The sequence below is a fragment of the Salvelinus sp. IW2-2015 genome, linkage group LG27, assembly GCF_002910315.2.
Source record: "Salvelinus sp. IW2-2015 linkage group LG27, ASM291031v2, whole genome shotgun sequence".
NCBI classification, from domain to species: Eukaryota; Metazoa; Chordata; class Actinopteri; order Salmoniformes; family Salmonidae; genus Salvelinus; species Salvelinus sp. IW2-2015.
This window is the reverse complement of record NC_036867.1, coordinates 20,924,428-20,947,549: the sequence shown is the minus strand read 5'-3', so window position 1 is coordinate 20,947,549 and position 23,122 is coordinate 20,924,428. Positions and strand designations below refer to the sequence as shown.

Sequence of the window (23,122 nt, the reverse complement as noted above, 5' to 3'; positions counted from 1 at the left end):
CAAGGGTTTTCTTTATTCTTACTATTTTCTACAATGTATAATAATAGTGAAGAAAACCCGATGTACATGTAGCCCTTTGTAGCCGTGTCAATGTGTGGATGGAGAAGTAGACTCATTATGTCGAGTCATATTCCTTTAAAGGGGCAATCTGCAATCTAATTTCTGAGAGAGAAAGAGAGAGAGAGAGAGAGAGGGGTAACAGCATTCACTCCCCAATATGACCCCCTAGACAAAACTACAACAAAACAACAATAAATGTGTCACAACTCCTGCAGCTCTGTTGCATGCTGGGTCTGTGCATAGTCAATGGTAGGCTTCTAGTGGACTCCTATGGTAGGTACACCTACAGCTCATCCCTTAGCAGTAGTACTGTAGATTCCTTTATCACTGACCTCAACCCAGAGTCTCTCAGAGCGTTCACGTTCACAGTCAGCTCATTGACACCCCTATCAGATCACAGCAAAATTACAGTCTACTTGAACAGAGCAATACTCAGTCATAAGTCATCAAAGCCAATGGAACTGCATCATTTTAAGAAATGCTATAGATGGAAGGAAAGTAATGTAGAAAACAATTGGGGAACAACAAATTCAATCCCTTTTAGACAACTTCCTGGATAAAACTTTCACTGAAATAGTGAAGGTGTAAACTTGGCAGTAAAAACAGTATATTTGAGTTTTCAGCTTCCCTATCAAATCTAAAAAATGTAAAGCAGACAAGCTAAGAAAATTAACAACAATGACAAATGGTTTGATGAAGAATGCCAAAAAAAATAAAAAATTATTGAGAAACCTAAAAAACATTGAGATTCAGAAAACCTGAGCCTATGCCTTCACTATGGTGAATCACTAAAACAATACAGAAATACACAAAGGAAAAATAAGGAACAGCATGTCAGAAATAAGCTCAATGTAACTGAAGCATCCATAGTCTAACCACTTCTGGGAAAATTGGAACACTAAACAAACAACAACAGACTTATCTATCCAAAATGGATAAACCACTTCTCCAGTCTTTTTGACTCTATAACAAAGAACAAACAGCAAAACATATACATGATCAATTACAAATCTTAGAATCAGCTATTAAAAACTACCAGAACCCACTGGATTCTCTAATTACACTGAATGAACTACAGGACAAAATACAAACCTGATAAATGATAACATCTTGTGTGTTACAAGATGGTGCCGACAGAGAAGGTTGCCTCACTTCTAGTCCTAAGGAAACTTTGCAGTATTTAGTTTTTTATGTATTATTTCTTACATTGTTAGCCCAGAAAATCTTAAGTGTTATTACATACAGCTGGGAAGAACTATTGGATACCAGAGCGAGGTCAACTTACCAGCACTACTACCAGGAATACGACTTTCCCGAATCAGATCCTTTGTCCGAACCACCCAGGGCATTTCAACTGATTCCAGAGGCTGACCCAAACAACACCACCGGAGAAGAGGTAGACGGAGTTGTCTTCTGGTCAGACTTCGGAGGCGCGAACACCACCCACCGCTTCCGAGTATATTACTCGCTAATGTCCAGTCTCTAGATAACAAGGTAGACAAAATTAGGGCAAGCTTTGCTTTCCAGATGGACATCAGTGATTGTAACATACTCTGTTTCACGGAAACATGGCTCTYTCGGGATATGCTGTCGGAGTCGGTACAGCCACCTGGATTCTTTGTGCGTCGTGCCGACAGGAATAAACATCTCTCCGGGAAGAAGAAGGTGCCGGGACTGTGTTTCATGATTAACGACTCATGGTGTAATTGTAACAACATACAGGAACTCAAGTAATTTTTGTTCACCTGACCTAGAATTCCTCACAATCAAATGCTGACCGTATTATCTCCCAAGGGAATTCTCCTCGGTTATTGTCACAGCCGTGTATATCCCCCCTCAAGCTGATACCACGACAGCCCTCAAAGAACTTCACTGGACTTTATGCAAACTGGAAACCATATAACCCGAGGCTGCATTTATTGTAGCTGGTGATTTTAACAAATTTGAGAACAAGGCTACCTAAATTCAATCAGCATATTGACTGTAGCACTCGCGCTGGTTAAACACTGGATCACTGCTACTGTAACTTCCGCGATGCCCTCCAAGCGGAAAATCTGACCACGACTCCATTTTGTTCCTCCCTTCCTATAGGCAGAAACTCAAACAGAATGTACCCGTGCTAAGGACTATTCAACGCTGGTCTGACCAATCAGAATCCACGCTTCAAGATTGTTTTGATCACGCGGACTGGGACAAGTTCCAGGTAGCCTCAGAGAATAATTTTGACATATATGTTGATTTGGTGAGTGAGTTTATAAGGAAGTGTATAGGATATGTTGTACCTACTGTGACTATTAAAACCTACCCTAACAGAAACCGTGGATAGATGCCGGCATTCGCGCAAAACTGAAAGTGCGAACCACCATATTTAATCATGGAAAGGTGACTGGGATTATGGCCAAATACAAAGAGTGTAGTTATTCCCTCTGCAAGGCAATCAAACAAGCAAAATGTCAGCACAGAGACAAAGTGGAGTCGCAATTCAACGGCTCAGACATGAGACATGAGACCAGGGTCTACAGACAATCATGGACTACAAAAGGAAAAACAGCCACGTCACGGACACCGACGTCTTGCTTCCAGGCAAACTAAACACCTTCTTTGCCCGCTTTGAGGATAATACAGTGCCACCGATGCGGACCACTACCAAGGACTGTGGGCTCTCCTTCTCCGTGGTCGCCATGAGTAAGACATTTAAGCGTGTTAACCCTCGCAAGGCTCCCGGCCCAGACGGCATCTCTATCCTTGTCCTCAGAGCATGGGCAGACCAGCTGGCTGGTGTGTTTACGGACATATTCAATCTCTCCCTATCCCAGTCTGCTGTCCCAACATGCTTCAAGATGGCCACCATTGTTCCTGTACCCAAGAAGGCAAAGGTAACTGAACTAAATGACTATCGCCCTGTAGCACCCACTTCTGTCATCATGAAGTGGTTTGAGACTCTAGTCAAGGATCATAATCACCTCCACCTTACCTGTCACCCTAGACCCACTTCAATTTGCTTACCGCCACAATAGGTCTACAGACGATGCAATCGCCATCACACTGCACACTGCACACTGCACTATCCCATCCGGACAAGAGGAATACCTATGTAAGAAGGCTGTTCATTGACTATAGCTCAGCATTCAACACCATAGTACCCTACAAGCTCATCATGAAGCTTGAGGCCCTGGGTCTCAACCCCGCCCTGTGCAATTGGGTCCTGGACTTCCTGACGGGCAGCCCCTAGGCGGTGAAGGTAGAAAACAACATCTCTACTTCGCTGATCCTCAACACTGGGGCCGCACAAGGGTGCATGCTAAGCCCCCTCCTGTACTCCCTGTGCACCCATGACTGCGTGGCCATGCACGCCTCCAACTCAATCATCAAGTTTGCAGACGACACAACAGTAGTAGTCTTGATTACCAACAACAACGAGACAGCCTACAGGGAGGAGGCTTTAAATGACGTGGAGCTTATAAAGCCTTCATAAACACTACATAAATGTGTTGCAAATCATCTATAACCATATGTCATACTCTGTAAATGGTTCATAAATGTAGCATAACTGTGTGACATAACCACCAATGTCAAACGTGACATAACCCCACTAGGTCAAATATGACAAAACCTGTGCTTTATAAAGGGTGGCGTGCCCGGATTGTCAGGCCCTGACCATAGAGAGCCCTTGTTTCTCTATGGTGTAGTAGGTCAGGGCGTGACGAGGGGGTGTTCTAGTTTTTAATTTCTATGTTGGTGTTTTGGTTTGGTTCCCAATTAGAGGTAGCTGGTAATCGTTGCCTCTATTTGGGGTTCATATTTAGGTAGCATTTTCCCCACCTGTGTTTGTGGGATTTTGATTGTTTGTTAGTGTGTTTGGGCACTACGTCCTCACGGTCTTTGTAAGTTTTGTTATTTTGTTTTGTTAGTTTCACTTAAATAAATATGTGGAACTATACTCACGCTGTGCCTTGGTCCGCTCATTTCCAAGATCGTGACAGAATATCCCACCAACAAAGGACCAAGCAGCGTGAAAATGAGGTAAGGAAGTTTTGGACTTGGGAGGACATGAGAGGACACGAGACCCTTCCTTGGCGGGAGTTGCCAAGGAGCATGGAAGGACAGCGACGACGCCGGGGATCACGGCCACAGAAACCTCAATATTTTTGGGGGGGGGAGGGGGCACATGGAGCTGGCGGTCGAGCAGCAGAGAGTGCCAGAGCCTGTTTGGGAGTCGGAGTCGGAATTGGATGAAAGATTCCGGAGAGAGGTGGTAGCGATGAGAATGCTGCCGTACAGGAGTGCTGAAGAGCGTGACACCAGTCACCGGTTTCATGCATCTGGCCTCCAGTGCGCCTTCCCAGTCCGGTACGTTCTGTGTCAGCTTCCCGCACTCGCCCTGAAGTGCGTGTCACCAGTCAGGTGCCACCTGTGCCGGATCCACGCATCAGGCCTCCAGTGCGTCTCCCCAGTCCGGTACATCCTGTGGCCGCTACCCGCACTCTCCCTGAAGTGCGTGTCACCAGTCCGGTACCACCTGTGCCAGCTCCATGCACTAGGCCTCCAGTGCGTCTCCCCAGTCCGGTACGCCCTGTGCCTGCTCCTCGCACTCGCCCTAAAGTGCGTGTCACCAGTCCGGTGCCACCTGTGCCGGCTCCACGCATCAGGCCTCTAGTGCACCTCCCCAGTCCGGTACGTCCTGTGCCTGCTCCTCGCACTTGCCCTGAAGTGCGTGTAACCAGTCCGGTGCCACCTGTACCGGCTCCACGCACTAGGCCTCCAGTGCGCATTCACAGTCCAGAGCTTCCGGCGACGGTTCACAGTCCAGAGCTTCCGGCGACGGTTCAGTCCAGAGCTTCCGGCGACGGTTCACAGTCCAGAGCTTCTGGCGACGGTTCACAGTCCAAAGCTTCTGGCGACGGTCCACAGTCTGGATCATCCCGCGACGGTCCACAGTCCGGAACATCCCGCGACGGTCCACGGTCCCGAACATCCAGCAACGGCCAACGGTTCGGAACCTCCAGCGACAATCAACGGTCCGGAACCTCCAGCGACGGTCAACGGTCCGGAACCCCCAGCGACGGTCAACGGTCCAGAGCTTCCAGGCAAGGCGTCCAGTCCTGTCCAGGGCGGGAGTCTTCCTCTGTGCCGATGTCCGGTCCAGGCACGGTGTCCAGTACCGCTCCATGGCCGGAGCCTTCCTCTGCGCCGGTGCCCAGTCCAGGCACGGCGTCCAGTCCCGCTCCATGGCAGGAGCCCTCCTCTGTGCCGGTGTCCAGTCCAGGCACGGCGTCCAGTCCCGCTCCAAGACCGGAGCCTTCCTCTGCGCTGGTGCCCAGTCCAGGCATGGCGTCCAGTCCCGCTCTATGGCAGGAGCCCTCCTCTGCGCCGCTGTCCAGTCCAGAAGCGGCATCCAGTCCCGCTCCTAGGCCGGAGCCTTCCTCAGCACCGGTGCCCAGTCCAGGCACGATGACCAGCCCAGCTCCAAGACTGCAGCCTTCCTCTGTGCCGGTTCCCATTCCGGGCGCGGCGTTCAACCCAGCTCCATGGACGGAGCCTTTCTCTGCGCCGATGCCCAGTCTAGGCACGGCGTCCAACCCAGCTCCAGGGCCGGAACCCTTCTCTGCGCCGATGCCCAGTCCAGTCACGTCGTTCAGTCCGGCGCCATGATCGGATCCGGGGTCTGGGGGGGGGGGGCTACGACCCGCACCGGAGCCGCCACCAACACTAGTCACCCCCCCTAACCCTCCCATTTGGTTTCAGGTTTTGTGGCCGGAGTCCGCACCTTTGGGGAAGGGGGGGGGTACCGTCACGCCCTGACCATAGAGAGCCCTTGTTTCTCTATGGTGTAGTAGGTCAGGGCGTGACGAGGGGGTGTTGTAGTTTAACATTTCTATGTTGGTGTTTTGTTTTGGTTCCCAATTAGAGGCAGCTGGTAATCGTTGCCTCTAATTGGGGATCATATTTAGGTAGCAATTTTTCCCACCTGTGTTTGTGGGATATTGATTGTTTGTTAGTGTGTTTGGGCACTACGTCCTCACGGTCTTTGTAAGTTTTGTTATTTTGTTTTGTTAGTTTCACTTAAATAAATATGTGGNTTGTTTGTTAGTGTGTTTGGGCACTACGTCCTCACGGTCTTTGTAAGTTTTGTTATTTTGTTTTGTTAGTTTCACTTAAATAAATATGTGGAACTGTACTCACGCTGCGCCTTGGTCCGCTAATTTCCAAGATCGTGACAGGGACCACCCATTCGTTAAAGAAAACATGCACTCATGACTGTAAGTCGCTTTGTATTAAAGCGTCTGCTAAATTGTATATATTACTCAAAAATATTTATAGGATGGCCCAACCTCTTTCCCTTTTGGGTGCTTTGCCAATATTGGACCTGACCTCAACTTTCCCCCGCTCTGAAGTACAGTCATTTACAGCAAAAAACACTGGTTGGACATTTTTGAAATCTGTTTTATTTTTGACCTAATTCTGTTTTATTTCTCCAAAATTCAAGTTTTCTCTGTTTTGTTTTTCCGGGTTTCCGATCCCCCCCGAATTTAGGTTTCCCCCCAGTTTTTTCACACTTTTTTAATAGAAAAACAGCAACATTTGATTTTCTGTGTCCACAAAAATGTTTAAACAACATCAGGGAATGACTTTTCAGTTCTGGGGAAAATCTTAGAAACTTATTGTAGTTGTCCTTTAATTCAGTGTACATGTCCTGCAAAGTTTTTGGGATAGTGGTGTTTCTGTATCACAGTAAGCGCACATGTGCACATGAGTTCGCAAATCAAATGCCCGCTTGTGGTGCCACTGGACAGCAAAAAAACAAGCAAGTTAACCTTTTTTTATTGTAATTTAACTTAATTTGTAGTAGTGTAGTGTTGACTTAGATAACATAGCTACTTCAATCGTTATTTCAAATAATTTCACAACAATTGCTAGCTAGCTAATAACATTTTGCTAGCTAGCAGGGTCAGCTAAATAAAACATTCCCCTACGTCTCATAGTCACGTCATGAGATTTGTAAATGAAAGAGGAATATAATAATATGAATCAAATGGAGTTTCCCATTTCCCTATTTAGATTATTTCTGGCGCAGCACAGAAATGACCTTATCCAGATGGTTGGACAAAGGCATTTATTAACAGACCTGCTAACTTTTTTTTTTTTTTTAAGGTTAGAACCAACATGCAGTACCTCCAGCAGGCAGAGAGGCAAAAACCATTAGTACGCCAGCTCAGGGACAAGCTACACTATTCACAGCCCTGTGTAATGTTCATTGTAATTGCATTGCTGGACTTTCTGAAACTTAATGTTTTCACAATACAAATACATTAACACAAACAGACCCCACAGAGCCCCAGGACAGCAACACAATTAGACCCAACCAAATCATTAGAAAACAAAAAGATAATTACTTGACACATCGGAAAGAGTTAACAAAAAAACATGCTATTTGGCCCTAAACAGAGAGTAAACAGTGGCAGAATACCTGAACACTGTGACTGACCCAAAATTAACGCAGTGAGCATGGCCTTGCTATTGAGAAAGGCCGCCGTAGGCAGACCTGGCTCTCAAAAGAAGACAGGCTATATGCACACTTCCCACAAAACGAGGTGGAAACTGAGCTGCACTTCCTAACCTCCTGCCGAATGTATGACCATATTAGAGACACAAATTTCCCTCGGATTACACAGACCCACAAAGAATTCACATTTCTATTGGGAAATACCACAGTGTGCAATCACAGCAGCAAGATTTGTGACCCGTTGCCACAAAAAAGGGCAACCAGTGAAGAAATAACACAATTGTAAATACAACCCATTTGTATTTATTTAAGTATTTGCACATAGTTACAACACTGTATATAGACATAATATGACATTTGAAATGTCTTTATTAATTTTGTAATGTTTACTTTTATTGTTTATTTAGTTTTTGATTTGGTAAAGATATGTTTCCCATGCCTTGAATTGAGAGAGAGAGAGAGAGAGAGAGAGAGAGAGAGAGAGAGAGAGAGAGAGAGAGAGAGAGAGAGAGAGAGAGAGAGAGAGAGAGAGAGAGAGAGAGTGAGAGACAGTGAGAGAGAAATAAAGGATCTGAGAGAGGGGGGGGTGAAAGGAGGAAAGCATATGTTGCTGAGAAGAAGGAAGACAGGACAGGAGGAGAAGAAAGTTATGGCTTAGTTCCTACAGACAGGGTTGTTGCACCAAATATCATAGTAGTTAACTGTTCCAAGTATTCCCAGTACTAACATCCTGACTGTGTGTTCTATGTTCCAGATACTGGCTGGACCTGGGATCCAATGGCAGACTGACAGCCCATGCTGCTACTGCAGACCTACACCCAGACCTGGAGGAGTGACCCAATGACTAAACGTCTGACTAAAGTCCACTGACCACTTCACAATAACACCCAGAGGGAGTAGAACATCTAGCTGAGGCAAGCTGTATTTGGAGCTTTGTAGATACTGGTCTGGCCATGTTGAGAGGAAGAACTGTACTTCTCCTGCTGGTCCTCTGGGCATACCTGTGTTCCCATGGGGACGGACTGCGAGCCCTGAGGAGGACTACAGGGGGGAGGCGGGGAGGCACAGGGGTGGGGTTGACGCTGACGGGACAGGACGCTAATGGAGTGCCTCTGAGACGCTCCAAACGAGGATGGATGTGGAACCAGTTCTTCCTACTGGAGGAGTACACAGGGTTGGATCACCAGTATGTTGGCAAGGTACGGCGTGATGTTAATTGCCTCCTTTGTTTTTTATTCTGTTCGATAGGATGAAAGGTGGGGACTTATATTATTATTCTGATGTTGGTTGATTGAATAAGACATTTCAGTCATAGCCAGCATTCCAGCCATAACACTTATTTTGAAATAGGATACACACCACATATTATCATTCTCAGATGGCCTAAAATGTACTTTGATTGAGATACAATACTTTGACTGGTAAAGAAGACTCCTCCATGTACTTCTCCCTAGATCTGTACCTAGAGGAAACTTCACCCCTGAGCACTGCCTCCTAGGCTGACTCGGATGTTGTGTTGTCTGATGTGTTTAGTGCTGACTGTCAGCTATGTGGTAGCTCGGCCGATGTCCATTCCACTCATATCAAAGCATCCTAAGGAGGTAGTGGACTAGTCCCCTACTGCCAAACACACAGGCTTCTTACGGCCATTATTTGTCCAACAAAATCAAAACACAATGTCGACCTAGATAACATAACTGAGAGTAGGCCTACAGCAAAGAATATCCAAATATGAAATGCTTTACATAGCTAGATGAGAGAGTTGAGGAAGTCGATATCGCTCTGTTTGTTTGCAACGTCGTACAACGTACTGTAATTGAGAGATTGTGAATGTCAAGCATCCCAGCCAAGGTCAGGACAAGTGACGAGGAGTAAAGAGTTCCTTTGAGGACTGGGATGTGTCCCAAATGGCAGCCTATTCTCTATATATTACATTACTGGTCAAAAGTAGTGCACTTTATAAAGAATAGGGTGCCATTTGGGATGAAACACTGAATGAATAGGGTCTGGTTGCTTTGCATTCCTGTGGTGCAGTCGGTCTCTCCGTCCATCCAGAGGATAGAGCCATCCAACCCGAATAAGATTCCACAACATAACATCGTCCCCAAGCGAGGCTTGACTTTCAGCTTTGCTTCTAAAACGATTACAGAGCTTGTGAAGGAACGATGCGGAGGAGGAGGAGAAGAACAAATATGAGAACAAAAAAAGACAGATAAGAGAGAAGAAGAAAAAAAAGTTAAGAAAATACAAGACGGTTGAGATCAAAACTGGAGCATAATCAAACCACTTTATCTCCTTTGAGCATTGATTGATGTTTCGGGCTCGTCCTTTAGCGTGTAAAGGGCTAATAGACTGTGAGGGTATATGGATTATCAGAACACACACACACACACACACACATTAAATACGCACACACTAGAGATACACAGACTCACGGCAACAACCCTTGAGCTACGGTGGGGCCGCGGCCTGAAGAGCCTTTCTACTGAAGATAGACACCATTAAGGTATCAAGCCATTGAGGAGTGTTTCACTTAATCAAGCCTCTCTGAGCGATGGGTGTTATTTCACAAGGAGACAAAGATGCCGGGACATTCTCCTTTATACTCTTAGAAATAAGGGTACAGTTAGGGTACAAAATGTACCCTGGAGTACAACAAATATTAAATACACATAATGTACCTTCAGAGGTACACATAATGATCTCACATGGTGCTGTTTGGTTCCTTTTTAGGGTATATGTGCAGACAATTTAGTATAATGGTACATTTTTTTACCCAATATTTTTAATATAAAATGTACACTACATGACCAAAGGTATGTGGACACCTGCTCGTCAAACATCTCATTCCAAAATCATGGGCATTAATATGGAGTTGTTCGCCCCTTTGCTGCTATAGTAGCCTCCACTCCTCTGGGAAGGCTTTCCACTAGATGTTGGAACATTGCTGCGGGGACTTGCTTCCATTCAGCCACAACAGAATAGTGAGGTCGGGCACTGATGTTAGGCGAGTAGGCATTGCGCATGGTGATCTTAGGCTTATGTGCACCTTCTCGGCCATGGAAACCCATTTCATGAAGAGTTATTTTGCTGACATTGCTTCCAGAGGCAGTTTGGAACTCGGTAGTGAGTGTTGCAACCGAGGACAGACGATTTTTACGTGCTTCAGCACTCAGCGGTCCAATTCTGTGAGCTTGTGTGGCCTACCACTTCGCGGCTGAGCCATTGTTTCTCCGAGCCGTTTCCACTTCACAATAACTGCACTTACAGTTGACCGGAATAGCTCTAGCAGGGCTGAAAGTTGACGAACTGACTTGTTAGAAAGGTGGTATCCTATGACGGTGCCACGTTGAAAGTCACTGTGCTCTTCAGTAAGGCCATTCTACAGCCAATGTTTGTCTATGGAGATTGCATGGCTGTGTGCTCGATTTTATATACATGTCAGCAACGGGTGTGGCTGAAATAGACGAATCCACATGTATATATAGTGTAAAATCATCACACTCTACGGTGAAGTCACATTTCTGTTTCCCAGCGTACAAATGCATTTTGTGTACCCTCAATACCCACCATAAGGTACAATGATTAATTTGTGCCACTTATAAGGAACTAACGGCTTTGTCAAAGTAACCACATTTCCATCCACAGTTTTATGCGAATCAAGTCATTCCGTATACAACATTTATCACGGCAGCTGTGATGGAAACAAAAAGTGTTGGTACAATTTGATAAATGCTGCAATTTGTTTGTTCTACATGGTGGGATCTTTTGTGTCTGTCAAATGTATTATACAGGAAATGGCAGTGGAAACGCCTTTATGTGCAAATATTGATATAATAACATAATTTCAAAGTAAACGTGGAGTCACGCGATGATATGGTCTGATGTCCTGCCACTACAACTCTGTCAACTAGTTGTTGTTCCCCACACTCGCAATAGCACCTGCTGACCATGTGTATGTGACCAATACAATTTGATTTGATTTGATTTGAAACAATACAGTTTATTAGGCTACAGATGAAATACGTTATGATGAACTTCACAGGGTGGTGAAAGTGCACGGTGAGGAGTTTGGTGCTTCTTATCTCAGCCAAGGGAGCGGGCTCACTCACAATTTTCCATAAGAACACATCCGTGAATAAAGAATGGTACCAAAACATCCACCGAGAGCAACTTCTCCCAACCACCCAGGAACGGTTTGGTGACGAACAATGCCTTTTCCAGCATGATGGAGCACCTTGCCAAAGGGCAAAAGTGATAACTAAGTGGCTCGGGGAACAAAACATCGATATTTTGGGTCCGTTGCCAGGAAACTCCCCAGACCTTAATCCCATTGAGAACTTGTGGTCAATCCTCAAGAGGCAGGTGGACAAACAAAAACCCACAAATTCTGACAAACTCCGAGCATTGATTATGCAAGAATGGGCTGTCATCAGTCAGGATGTGGCCCAAGTTAATTGACAGCATGCCAGGGTGGATTGCAGAGGTCTTGAAAAAGAAGGGTCAACACGGCAAATATTGACTCTTTGCATCAACTTCATGTAATTGTCAATAAAAGCCTATGACACTTATGCAATGCTTGTAATTATACTTCAGTATTCCATAGTAATTTGACAAAAATATCTAAAGACATTGAGGCAGCACACTTTGTGGAAATTAATATTTGTGTCATTCTCAAAACTTTTGGCCACGACTGTACATGAAAACTTAAGTGAAAAAGTACATTTTGTGTGCACTACATCATCAGCACAAGTATGTTTGGTGGAAACGACTAGTGGGAAAATGGCAAGAGCTGTCATCAAGGCAAAGGGTGGCTACACTGAAGGATCTCTAATGTAAAATATATTTTGATTTGTTTAACACTTTTTTGGTTACTACATGATTCCATATGTGCTATTTCATAGTTCTCATGTCATCACTATTATTCTACATTGTAGAAATTAGTAAAAAATAAAGAAAAATCCTTGAAAGAGTAAGTGTGTCCAAACTGCATATATATACAGCGCTCCACCTCAACCTTCCTATGATCCATCTGTAGCTTTTCGGTGACAATAATTCTCACTTTCTCCTCAGACTCCTTACAGGTCGCATGTGGAGACTCTGTTATGCTATCCACAGCATTGTCCTTCTCGATAGTCTGTTTTCCCAGTCATCTGTAATAATGATTCACAGACAGTACTGACGTCAACAAGCTTTGTTTGTTGTCATCTCACTGCAAGTCTCTTTCAGGACATCCACCTATCCCTGGGAGAACGGCAAACTGTTATTACGGTCTTGGACCTCTGGTCAGATCGTCCATTCTTTTGTTGAGTCTTAAGAGATTTCTACAAATACTGTTGAAGTTTTTTTCCTTTTGCTTTTACAATTGCTTGTAGACATATTTTTGTTAATTTTAAAGATCATGCACCTGTGATAACTTTGGGCGGCATGATGGTAGCAATGTAGGCTAATGCTGGTACTCCACACAATTCCAGCCACCACAGCTTGCAGGAATAAAGGAAACAGCAACAAACAGCCACAAGCTCAGGACTATCTGCAGTCTCAGCCACGAGGGCTAACCGCATTACCGGCTGTGTTCAAACTGTCAAGGAAGTCTGGGTAGCATCGCCAAGCCTCAGCTCTTCAGACTTTAGCGGTTGGCAGTATGCCGGGACAGATAGTAGAGGTCCCAGCAACTGAGGCTAACAGCGTTGCGGGATCCAATTTAAACAGGTAGACTGGTAAACAAACACTTTCTCAGAAACTTTCAAAACAACAAACCAGAGCTCTCTCTCGTTCCTCATTGAGCATGCGTTGCACTCTGATGACATATTAGTCTGTGAGGAGGCTTGTGCCAATTGAATGTCAGCATGCGTAGTACATCAAGGCCACTACATCTCCAGTTGAGTGATGTTATGATAGGGTAGGAACCAACGTGTTGGTCAGTGTTTCCCAGGGGACCCTAATCACATTTTAATAGATGTTGCATTTAGACAAATATTTTAGAATAGGCTATCTGATTCAGAACATGCTGTTGCACAAACAACGTGATGATCTACAACACCTCTGGTAGCAACCTGTATTAGAGTTATCGTTTGCTTTTCTGTAGCTAGTGAATTTAGCTAAATGACATTTAGCTAGCCAGCTAGCTAGTTAGCGATTAGCATTAGCATTATTTTAGGCACATGTCAGCCTACTTTGATTAACTAACTCACATTTTGCAGAGAGCAAGATACACAAACTAATAGTATAATAGAGAAATATGTGGATTCATTTTTAGACGCAACGTGGAAAGCAGCATTGTTCCTGTCTTGGAAGAGTATGTTTAGTGCATGAATTGACAGCATTCTGAGAGAATAAACAGCGTGGAGGAACTGTTTGCTGCCTGCTTTATTGACGGGGCAGGATTTAGTGTGTGTGGCCCGGGAACTGTAAGCAAGTAGCCGCGGGAGGCAGTCTGTTTTGTTTGAGCAGTGTAGAGAAGGGTGTTGAGGTGAAATATTGTTCCGCATTGAATCTTTTATTGGATTCTCTTTTAGTCACACTGGTGCTCCCAAAATAAAACTCCAGGTCACACAGCAAAATATTTTGTTGCAGATGTGACCAAATTGGTCACACTTTAGACCCCTGAGTGCACTACTTTTTACCAGAGCCCTAATGGTCTTTGTGAAAAGTACTGCACTAAATAGGGAATAGGGCGCCATTTGGGATGCGACCGTTGGCTGTTATCTTGGTGTGTGTATGTGCTGGTTGGTTGTTTTTCCTGGAGGAAGAGAAGAGAATCACCGTACACGGAGTCTCATTAGCAGTCGAGCAACATATCGGCCTAAAGAGAGCCTGGGCTGTCACTGGGGAAGAGTTTGTTTGCTTATTTGATTATTTTCCTGCTTTACCAAAGGGCACATTCATAGTGAAAATGGTTAATGGCCTGTGGTTGAGGAGTATTTGTACTGTACCATCATATCTCATAAAGTATTTACAGACCCTGATAGGCCCCAATGGTTTGTTAGGCCTTGTGGGTATGGTCTCTCCGCTCCTCCCAAGCGGGCAGTTATATTCTATCTATTTTCTCCCGCGCTCCCCTTTGCTACACTCCTTTCACTGCCTGGCCCTGTTTACCCCACAGTAATGGGCTGGAAATCGGGAAACATTGAAGGAAAAAAGCAAGTGAACAGAGACATAATGCATCAGGCTAGGCTGGTTCCTACTCGGCGTTCCCAAGTCAGTCTAGCTGTGTGTCAGTCAGCGCCTTCCTGAAATGTGTTCCAAATGGCACATTATTCCCTACATAATGCACAGCACTACTTTTCATCAGCGCCCTATGCACCCTGGTCAAAAGTAGCGCAACTCAAAGGTACTAGGGTGCCATTTGAGTCACACATAGGCTATGTGGGGATCTGTGGGGAGCAGCCCAGTCTCGGAGACTCCCAGGGTGGTGGTGGTAGGGAAAGTGGGGCCTAGCTCTGCTCTCAGCATCTTTTCATGCTCCCCCATCCCCCGCTGGGCGTTGGAGTTTGTAATATGGCACAGACAGAAACACTTTTTGTACCTGCGCCATGGCAAAGCCTTGGTCTCTGGCGGAGCACAAATCAAATCAAAGTTTATTGGTCGCATTCACAGATTTGATGATGTTATTGCAGGAGCAGCTAAATTCTTGTGTGTTTAATAATACACAACAATATGCACATACTCCAAAAAGTTAAAATAAAGAAATTAAGACGTATCAGAACGAACAATATAAGAGTCCGGAATATAAATATATATACACTGCTCAAAAAAATAAAGGGAACACTTAAACAACACAATGTAACTCCAAGTCAATCACACTTCTGTGAAATCAAACTGTCCACTTAGGAAGCAACACTGATTGACAATACATTTCACATGCTGTTGTGCAAATGGAATAGACAAAAGGTGGAAATTATAGGCAATTAGCAAGACACCCCCAATAAAGGAGTGGTTCTGCAGGTGGTGACCACAGACCACTTCTCAGTTCCTATGCTTCCTGGCTGATGTTTTGGTCACTTTTGAATGCTGGCGGTGCTTTCACTCTAGTGGTAGCATGAGACGGAGTCTACAACCCACACAAGTGGCTCAGGTAGTGCAGCTCATCCAGGATGGCACATCAATGCGAGCTGTGGCAAGAAGGTTTGCTGTGTCTGTCAGCGTAGTGTCCAGAGCATGGAGGCGCTACCAGGAGACAGGCCAGTACATCAGGAGACGTGGAGGAGGCCGTAGGAGGGCAACAACCCAGCAGCAGGACCGCTACCTCCGCCTTTGTGCAAGGAGGAGCACTGCCAGAGCCCTGCAAAATGACCTCCAGCAGGCCACAAATGTGCATGTGTCAGCATATGGTCTCACAAGGGGTCTGAGGATCTCATCTCGGTACCTAATGGCAGTCGCCACTGGCGCCCTGTGCTCTTCACAGATGAAAGCAGGTTCACACTGAGCACATGTGACAGACGTGACAGAGTCTGGAGACGCCGTGGAGAACGTTCTGCTGCCTGCAACATCCTCCAGCATGACCGGTTTGGCGATGGTGTGGGGTGGCATTTCTTTGTGGGGCCGCACAGCCCTCTATGTGCTCGTCAGAGGTAGCCTGACTGCCATTAGGTACCGAGATGAGATCCTCAGACCCCTTGTGAGACCATATGGTACCGTACGGTACCTAATGGCAGTCAGGCTACCTCTGACGAGCACATGGAGGGCTGTCAAAGAAATGCCACCCCACACCATCGCCAAACCGGTCATGCTGGAGGATGTTGCAATTTTGACCGTCTTTGTGAGACACAGAGTAGGTGAAAGGATGATCTCCACATGTGTGGTTCCCAACATGAAGCATGGAGGAGGAGGTGTGATTGTGTGGGAGTGGGTGCTTTGCTGGTGACACTGTCGGTGATATATTTAGAATTCAAATGCTAACACAGCATTCTGCAGTGATACGCCATCCCATCTGGTTTGCGCTTAGTGGGACTATCTTCTGTTTTTCAACAAGACAATGACATAGTTTTGATGACTTCACTAATATTCTACAATGTAGAAAATAGTACAAAAAATCATGAAAAACCATTGAATGAGTAGGTGTGTCCAATCTTTTGACTGGTACTGTATATATATATATTTTTTACAGTTTTTGTCATTTTTGTTCTGAACCCACTGCCTGCAAGTCGTTGTGACGTCATCAAGTTCAACACCCCCATCCCGACCCAGTCCGTTGTTTGGTTGCACCTGTTTATCTGCTGTTTACAGAGCTCGTAAGGTCTCCCAGTCTGCCATGTACGGAGATTAAGTGACCAGTATCCAAACATGAGATGCGTTGACTTGTCGGGTGAGTGTAGCAATCTACCTGTTTTAAATATCAACAGTAAAAAAAAAATGCTGGGTTAAAAACACCCCAGAACTGGGTAAATAGAGGAGAGAACACACGTTGGGTTATTTTTGACCCAGCCAGTTGGCGTTGCTTTCAGATAGTTATTTTTAGACACCAATAAGAGTAAATGTCATTCTGTTTTTTTACATTTATTATAAAAAAACACCTTTATTTAACCAGGTAGGCCAGTTGAGAACAAGTTCTCATTTACAACTGCGACCTGGCCAAGATAAAGCAAAGCAGTGCGACACAAACAACACAGAGTTACACATGGTATAAACAAACGTACAGTCAATAACACAATAGAACAATCTATATACAGTGTGTGCAAATGTAGTACGATTAGAAAGGTAAGGCAATAAATGGGCCATAGTGGCAAAATAATTACAATTTAGCAATTAAACACTGGAGTGATAGATGGGCAGAAGATGAATGTGCAAGTAGAGATACTGGAGTGTAAACGACCAAAATAAAAATATGGGGATGAGGTAGTTGGGTGGGCTGTTTACAGATGGGCTGTGTACAGGTGCAATGATCGGTAAGCTGCTCTGACAGCTGATGCTTAAAGTTAGTGGGGGAGATATAAGTCTCCAACTTCAATGATTTTTGCAATTCATTCCAGTCATTGGCAGCAGAGAACTGGAAGGAAAGGTGGCCAAAGGAGGAGTTGGCTTTGGGGATGACCAGTGAAATATATCTGCTGGAGCACATGCTACGGGTGGGTCCTGCTATGATGACCAGTGAGCTGAGATAAGGCAGGGCTTTACTGATCACCAGAGGAATAGAGGAGGAGTAGGATAAGGGTACGGCTAAAGGCTATAAGAACTGGTCGTCTAGTGCATTGGGGACAAAGAATAAGAGGAGCAGATTTCTGTCCGTGGTAAAATAGATTCAGGGCATAATTTACTGACAATGGTATAGTAGGTTGTGAGTTTAGTGGAGGTAACCCTAGGCGTTGAGTGACGATGAGAGGTTTCATTCTCTGGAAGCACCAGTTAAGCCTGGTGAGGTCTCCGCATGTGTGTGGGGTGGGACAAAAGAGCTATCTAAGCCATTTTGAGCGGTACTGAGGGCTCTACAGTGAAATAAAAGAATAAGAACTAGCCAGACAGCAGTAGACACGGCATATTGACATTAGAGAGAGGCATAAAGAAATCACAGGTGTTGATCAGGAGAGTTAAGACAACAACGGGTAAATGGCGATGAATGGGCAGAAAGGGTCAATTAGGTATATACAGGACCTTAGTTCGAGGCTGGGGCGGACAGGTAAACAAAATGAGGTACCGTGTTATTGAATCACGGGGCATCAGCTGTGTAGCCGAGTGATCATAGGGTCAAAAGAGCAGCAATAGGTGAGTCAGGGTGCCATTCGGTAGTCACTACTACACTAGGCGAGCAGAGGACACAGCGTTCAGAAAAGATAGCGGGCCGAGTCTAAGTAGATGGTTCTTCGGCGACATCGTAACATAATAGCCTGTTAAGACCACATTGGGCGATCACGTCGGCAGTCCAGTCGTGAAGGATCGGCGGGGCTCCCTGTCGACAATAAAGGGTCCAGGCAAATTGGCAAAGTAGGTATTGTAGCCCTAGAATTAGCTGGTATATGGGCCTAGCTCAAAGCTAGCTGGTGCTTGCTTCAGGACAGAGGTGTTAGCTAACAGTAGCCAGTCGTTTGCAGCTAGCTAGCTGCGATGATCCGGTGTAATGATCCAGAGCGGCAGAAATCCAGTGATGTGGTAGAGAGAAGCAGTCCGATATGCTCTGGCTTGATATCGCGCTGTTCAGACTGGCAGGTGTTGTCTGAGCTAAGGCTGGCTGGTGACCGAGAAAAAAGTGAAGACTGCTAGCCGTGGCTAACAAAGACTAGTAGCTAGTTAGCTGGCTAGAGCCTGATGGAAGTTCCAGTTATAAGGAATAGAAATAGCAGATCTGTACCACATAGGGTGAGGCGGGTTGCAGGAAAGTATATTTAGTTTGTAGATAGAAAGTGAGATTAAGATATATATGAAAAAGATTGGCTATTTACACGGGATAAGACAAAGACAAACACACACGTCCTACTGCTACGCCATCTTGGAGAGCAAAAATGTTCTGTTGTATTGTAAACACATGTTAAGGTTGATCACTGACACTTTTGTACTTAAAGAGATTCTCCATTAGTTTGTATAGTTCTGTAGCGCTCATGAGCCAAAAATGGTACACTAAAATTGCGTACTACGTCATATACAGTGGTTCCTCCTATAAAATCTGCGCCATACTGAGGCACACCCTGCATGCTGTTGCAGCATTCTGTGGCATGTCATTTAATTCTCAGCCATTTATTCTGTTACTACAAGTTATTGCTAGTTTGACCACCAGAGGGCATCTTTGAGAAGCATTTGATCGTATTCCGTATTGACATTACCAGAGAATTTAAAACCATTTTTGTAATAACATAGTATATGGTATATGATTATAATGAAATTAATTAATTAATTAATTTGATTAATACTATGGTGTTTCCATTCAGAGAAAAATTGTCAGTTTGTAAATTCAGACCGTTTCGCTCTCGGAGCGCACACTGGACGTTCGGGCCGAGGAGTAGGGTTGATTTGAGCGCTCTGGCCTTACAACGGCAGTCAAGCACCCAAGCTAACGTTGGCTAGCTACTTCCAGACACAAAAGAGACCACTCTGACCATTTTACTTGCCCTAGCAGAGCTGGTAAGTCAGTTTTCATGTTAACCAGAGCGTTGGTGACTGTAAATGTGCTGCTGGAAACAATTTAATTATGCTTTTTATCCGACGTTTACTGACACCGGCCATATTCAACGGGTGTTGAGCGCTCGTAAAGTAATTATTCTTCGCTCTGGTACACTCAGACGAGAGTGCTCTGAAACCCATGTAGATAGTAGGCTGAACACATTACATTTTTAACAACGTTCTTTTCTGATAAAAACTAGTTCATTGCATCTGCCGTGGAGCCCAGTTTCATAATATGACCATATTTCCCAGCTGCTTGCCGTCAATTTAAAGTAATCGCGAAAAAACAGGCCTTATTTTAGTGCATTTTTCACCCTGCCAGCTCCTATTAGTTCTATTGAGCACCGTGGCACCAACTTGCCTTCCGAACGTTCTATTCCCAGCTCATTGTTCAACGTCACAATGCCTGCTTCGCTATTGTTTTTCAATGAGACCTGCTCACATTGTTTTATAGTTAAAATGTAAACAACAAAAATAATATTCGAACTCTGCGGTCTTCCCATTGTTTCCTATGGGGGAAATATAGGCATGTCTGTCTATTTTGCCAAATATCTCACAATGTGTATATTTAGATTTTTTTTCAAATCAGGTGTAACCGATAGCTAGTTAGCGGGGTGCGCGCTAATAGCGTTTCAATCGGTGTTGTCACTCGCTCTGAGACCTTGAAGTAGTTGTTCCCCTAGCAAGGGCTGCTGCTTTTGTGGAGTTATGTGTAACAATGCTTTGAGGGTGGCTGTTATCTATGTGTGCAGAGGGTCCCTGGTTCAAGCCTAGGTAGGGGCGAGGAGAGGGACGGAGGCAAAACTGTTACACGGGCACCATTTTAATCAGAAGAATCTCCTCTTTGTAATTGTGTAAGTCTGGGCAGCGAGCTCATTTGTCATTGATCGGTAGACCAGTTATAGTCAGAAGTTTTTATTTTTACCCAACTTTTTCATTACGTAGTCATAAGCACAGTTGACACCATCGAGGTGCAGATATTTACTTTCTACACAAGTAGTTTTTTCCAGTTTTGTCCAACAAACAGATTGTAGTGGTGAAATAAAAGAGATACATTTTTTGTGGAATTCTAAGCATCACTCCAGTCAAAACAGGCTCTGCGAACGTTCGATTCCATTAATGGGCTCGCGCTAGTGTTCCAGTTTTTCAGCCTTGGGTGAATTTTGACTAGTTCTATTGTCCAGCCTATAGACAGCCAGAGCGAATTTACGAAAGCACCCAAATGTCCATTGAGAAAGTACAACGACAATACCATTTAGTTAAGCTAAGAATGACGAGAATAATCAAGTCAATAAACGTTGGGTAGTTAGATAGCCTATAGTTAATATACTGGCAAGTTTGATGTTTAACTACTAACGTTAGGTAGCTAGCTAACATACCGGTACATACTGCTGTAATGATATGCTATGTGGTCCGTAAGGACAGTGTAGCGAACAAATTGTCAGCCAACATAACGTGTAAGGTAACTTATTTTAAAAGTCATTACTTTATTACATTGAGTAGTAAGCTACCCCTTGGTCGTCAGGGANTCACACTTAGCTCGGCTATTAGTGTATTAAGTAAAGGTTGAATAGTCTATTGTTCAGCTATTAGCCCTCCACCCCAAATTGCAACAAATTGCTGTTCCCATCTCATTCCTTTCCCTCTTCCACGCATCATCATTCTGCTCCTGAGTGGCTCGCTTGTGGGCGTGCTGGCAGGATATGGCAGCATCTTCGGTTGTGCGTCAAGAATTCTGCATACAGTAGCGCGTTTGTATGAAGGTGTGGTTATTCACAGGAACATTCTTATGGAGGTACATTTGTGTCTTTTTGTCGAGAGCAAAACCTTTTTTTATATTCCATCAAAAATAATTGTTCTGAAAGCAACTTTTTTCCAAACAAAGGAAGTCAAAGCGGACACCTACGAAGAAGGTCTGTTTGATGATGGCATCTCAGGTAAGCAGCACTGGGCTGTATATCCTAAAAATCTGCTGCTTTAGATTGAACGGTCATATCTAAGTTATTGTTTTCATATCTATAAAAAATAAGCTGTTTTCTTTACTTTCAGAGAGCGAGCTGATCAAGGGGTCGAAAATGTAGATATTGCCAGATGTTCACTGTCCGAGGAACAGGCCGTGGAAGCTTTATTGCTGGCAAAAGTGTCCATAACCAGAGGTAATTAAACTGTTCTGTGTTCCTTTTCTCCGTCTCTGCCTGTCTTGTGGTACATGGAACCTGTCTCACATATATTAATTAAAAAACGCTTGAGATGTCAGCTGCTAATTTTCAGATTTACACCGCATAAACACAGCCATTTTCACTGGACTATAATTTTCCCTGGGGGTTAGCCTTGCAATAACCAAGTGGTGAGACACATAGCCCTCTATATTTAAATGTTTCCGGCACACTCCGATTTGTGTCTGCATCCCATAAAGTATCTTCTATTGACATTATCTTCTATTGTTTGTCCTCATGTGTCTGTTTTTTAGCATAAAGTACTCTGTAGCCAATTAGTGTGGACACCAGGTGAGACCACACACACACACACAATAACAGTCTCTCTTATTCACTTCATCCCCTCTCCCCCTTCTCCCTAAATCCTCTAGGTTATATCAGCTGTTTTGGTGAACCCCTCCCGCATCTGAACTGGCTGACACAGAGGGCACAGCATGATCATAGGTGAGATGTCACTTGGTCAGGTCAACAGGAAGTATTATTATAGAGATGCTTTACATTGAACTACAGACATCGATGTAGTAGTCCCGGAGTTAATGATCCAAGGTCAGTTTTGCATTTCACCTCCTGATTTAAGATGACTGACCGTGTTAGAATAAAAAAAAAACAAGGCTTAATCATGCTCTCTCTCTATCCATTTGTCACTCGTCTGCAGGTATGTATTGATGTGAGAGGAAGCCAGTCCTGTCATCGCCACCTCACCCGCTCTTAAGATAACCTTCGGGCCAACTGGGGGCCCAAGGCTGGTTAGGAGACACCGCAATTGTGATGAACTGAGAGAATATTAGGGTAGCACAGTAATTCATGAATCATATGCTGTCTACCGCTGTTTTTACCTCTTTCCCTTTCTGTCTTCTACACCTCTCTCCCCACCTCGTCTTTCTTCCTCGTTTTATAATGCACACCATATGTGCATTGAAGTACAGATTGCACTTGTATTTATAATATTACAATTATCATAATTATAATGCATTTATGTATTTATAACACCTGGATAATGAACTTCTTTCAATAAAGCGTTTCACATTCTCCACTGGTTGAAATTAAGTATCTCATTGAAATACTATCCTGTGTCCTCAGATTAATGCAGATGAAGGGAGTTAGATATGCATAGATTTTTTTGTATATATATATATTACAAATCAATCATGTTTCTAGTCTATTGCATAGTTACAATGTGTAATCATTGATGTTCCAGGAGCAGGAGTGGTAAACATTGTTGAAGTGTATAGTTGTAATACATACATGCAGA

The 23,122-nt window shown here is 44.4% G+C and overlaps 1 protein-coding gene and 1 long non-coding RNA gene across 2 annotated transcripts in view; both read left to right on the top strand.

Moving 5' to 3' along the window:
• The window catches only part of LOC111953906 (cadherin-6-like), a 93,875-nt gene that overhangs the window by 41,193 nt on the left and 29,560 nt on the right, over positions 1-23,122 (top strand). Inside the window, exon 2 of the mRNA XM_023973395.2 lies at positions 8,319-8,763. Coding sequence (XP_023829163.2) covers positions 8,518-8,763 — 246 coding nt within the window. The 5' untranslated portion in view covers positions 8,319-8,517. The remainder of the gene's footprint in view (positions 1-8,318; positions 8,764-23,122) is intronic.
• LOC139023103 (uncharacterized) lies at positions 21,185-22,899 on the top strand. Its single transcript, XR_011474251.1, has 5 exons — positions 21,185-21,449; positions 21,540-21,591; positions 21,704-21,810; positions 22,242-22,314; positions 22,526-22,899. It is a non-coding gene; the product is annotated as an uncharacterized lncRNA (long non-coding RNA).